Source organism: Nestor notabilis, unplaced genomic scaffold, assembly GCF_000696875.1.
Source record: "Nestor notabilis isolate BGI_N333 unplaced genomic scaffold, ASM69687v1 scaffold6818, whole genome shotgun sequence".
NCBI lineage: Eukaryota > Metazoa > Chordata > Aves > Psittaciformes > Psittacidae > Nestor > Nestor notabilis.
In genome coordinates, this window is record NW_009939652.1 from 7,700 (window position 1) to 10,932 (window position 3,233).

At 35.4% G+C, this 3,233-nt stretch overlaps 1 protein-coding gene across 1 annotated transcript in view; it reads left to right on the top strand.

Moving 5' to 3' along the window:
- The first annotated feature begins 698 nt into the window (after positions 1–698).
- Positions 699–3,233, top strand: part of C1D (C1D nuclear receptor corepressor) — a 5,103-nt gene continuing 2,568 nt past the window's right edge. The window contains exons 1-3 of the mRNA XM_010019974.1: positions 699–839; positions 2,188–2,254; positions 2,693–2,748. Coding sequence (XP_010018276.1) covers positions 699–839; positions 2,188–2,254; positions 2,693–2,748 — 264 coding nt within the window. The remainder of the gene's footprint in view (positions 840–2,187; positions 2,255–2,692; positions 2,749–3,233) is intronic.

Consider the following 3,233-nt stretch of genomic DNA (forward strand, 5'->3'; position numbering starts at 1 on the left):
AAGGAGTGCTTTGGGATTTTTCACCTCTTTGCTTATCTCACAGTTGCTGTGCATAGATGTCTCTACAAGATTTCCAGAGTACTCTGAAATCCCCAAATCAGCTCATCTTTGTTACCGGTAGAGTTACATCGCAGATTATAATACCTCATCAAGAATTAAGAAAACTGGAAGAAGAGTTTCTTGGACCAACTCCTAAATTTAGCATTGGAGGATGTTAACTGACCTTGACATAACTGGTGCTGCGTAACAGCTTTAAAGCTGAAGTAATGTCTGTTCCTAGGACAGGCTGAAGCCATATCCCTGTTTTTGTCTTTGTTTAGTGTCCTGCTTGTTGCTTGGTGTAGTTCTTTATATACTGTGATTTATAGAGCGTTTCTTTTAAACAAGCAAATAATTTCATTCTATCACAGGCCATAAAAGCTAAATACTGGTTTGGGACTGTTACAAGAGTAGATACTACAGTCATGTCATTTGTAATGCTCCTTCATGCCATTTTGCACAGCAGTTAGGCGATACCCATGAAATTATAGGACCTTTAACTGTGTCTCTGTTGACATTACCTGCTAGAACTCTTCAGAAATAGGCATTTCTTATAATGTTTAATGAATGTGCAGTAATGCTTTGTATCGTAAAATAAAGTCTTTTGGCTCTGTAGGGACTTAAAGAAAATGATTATTAGTTTTGTTTCCTCTTTCCAGATGGAAATGTCAGATTATACCAACCCAGAAGAATACCCCACTGAAATTCAGGATTATCTTGCAGCATTTGAACAATGTCTTGGTTCTGTAGATGAGATGCTGAAAGCAATGATGTTGGTTTCTAGGAGTGACCTCCAAAAGGTAAGTTATGTTGCTTTTGACAACCTTTTTATTACTAATACAAGAATATCTGGGAACCCCAACTGAAATAAAAGGGTCTGTTAGGCCTGGCCACTGCACAGACATTTATAAATATGACACTTTCTATGCTTGATACCCAATATTTGAAATTCTTACATTTCTAAGATATCTGTATGATCTTACAAACTAAACAATGAAATGTATGCTTTTCAAAGCTGAAAAGTGATGATTTTACCAGTGAGTCATTTAGGCAGAGGACATTCTAGCTTATTCCTGACTTTCCTTCAAGTGCATGCTGAGTGCTCTTTCATAATGGAGAGGTTATTCACATTTTTTTCTGAGATGTTTTCACAACAAACTTAATGGAACTTTGTATACACAGTAGGATATAAAGATGAATTGACAGCTTTGAGAATTGATCTGATTCTAGAAGTCTAGACTTGCAGAACCTGGTGCTTGAAAAACTGAGCTGTCTCCTCTAGCTATGTTATAAGCGTAAGTCTGTAAAATGTGTTTTTTGCTCAGGGCATACAGACAGAGCAAGGTACCACCCGAAGACTTCATACAAGCCTCTCTATCTTTTAACATGTAAAGCCTAATATGTAATTTCTTTCTCTAGGGCAAGAAAAAGCCAGCACATGAGGGAACTTCTTTATCCTCTGAGGATTTAACAGAAATAAATCATGAAGAAAACAGTCTTGACAACACTGATTTTTTGACAGTATCCATGTTAGAACTAGTGAGCTGTACAATGATGTTATCAGAGGTTCTGGAAATCCTATAGGACTAAAATAATAAATTGACTTTGACAGTCAAGGAAAAAAAAAAAACCCTCATTACCTTTATTCTTACTTTGCTTTACAGCCCTAAGTATTCCAGCATGCACTGAACACACAGTCTACCATGTGTAGTGTTAATGTTCATTGACTGACTGTAGCATACTATATTCACATTTGAGCTTCAGCAATCTTAAGATTTTTTTTTTTCCCCCTTCCATTGATAGTAACAACTATTTTGAGTTAAGTTTCTGTGGAAAAACAGGGACTTATTTCTGATTATGGGAACAGTAGTCGAAGAGCTATGTGCCAAGAAATTTTTGTGCTTTAGGCCATTTGGGACTGTGGCATCAGACTGGGAAAATGACTTGAATACTTGGAAAGGAGAGAATGGCTCTGTGATGGCACAGAAATAGGCATAACATGGTCTCAGTGAATTTGTGGTGCAAAAATGTCCTTATTCAGTGTGGGAATTTTTTATGAATTATAAATTGTGCATATTACTAAGATCTGTGCACATCTTTCTTTAAAATGTGCAAATGTGTTGGGTTTGGTTTTTTTTGTCATTCTAGTTAGAGCCTCTGGAGCAAGCAAAGCTGGATTTGGTTTCAGTGTACACGTTAAATTCATTGTTCTGGGGTAAGTATGTGGTAGGAGGAAAAAGCACTCTTTATGATGCCATTTGAACACCTTCTAGACAGCTGCAAACGTTAAATAATCATATTTCATAGCAAAATAATTAGAAACTTGTAATCCAAATTATTGCCATTTGTAGGGTAAATGATGTTAGAACTCCAAATCAAAAATAGGTATTTACAAAAGCTGACTTTGTACATGCATGAGGATGTTTCTGTTTTTTCTTAGCAACATTAAGTCTAACTATGTTAGATTTTTTTAATTTAGCTGCAATATTGATGATAATAGTTCATCAGATACTTTTACACAGTTAACTCTAATTGTTACTAATTGTTATTAATGGGTTTATGTGGAAATTAGTTTTCCTATGTGAGTGATTTATGGGGTCCTCAGTCATGACAGCCTTCAGATTCAAAAACATAATGTTTTTTTATCTTGTAGTATACTTGGTTAACCAGGGAGTCAATCCAAAGGAACATCCAGTGAAACAAGAACTGGTAAGGTTCTCACACTGCAAGCACTGCAATATCTTACTTACCCAGGACAGTTAATTCATATAGAAGTAAAAAAGAATATTTATATCTATGGTTAAAATTGATGTTGCCATAATAGCAGGCATATGCTACATAGTGTTATATAACTGTTCGTGCGCCCTGCTGTGCTCTCTGAATTAAGAAAGTCATATTTTTAGTTCCAAACGGTACTGTTTAAAGCAAAGTTGTAGAGTCGGCTGAAATTAGAACAAGAAGATGAATGATGTCATCATATCTTTTCTCCACCTTTCTTTGAGAATTGGATTCTGAACAGAGCAGCTTTTCACTTGTATCTGTTAAATGGAAAAATGTTACTTGTCTGATAATAATTTATAACTTCCAGTATGGCATTTTTTCGTATAAATACTTGGAATCATGTTAATCTCTGAGGCTGTCTTTTCTTACTTTTGTATGACTCTGAAAGTGTAGTGTGGTTGATTTACTAGCGA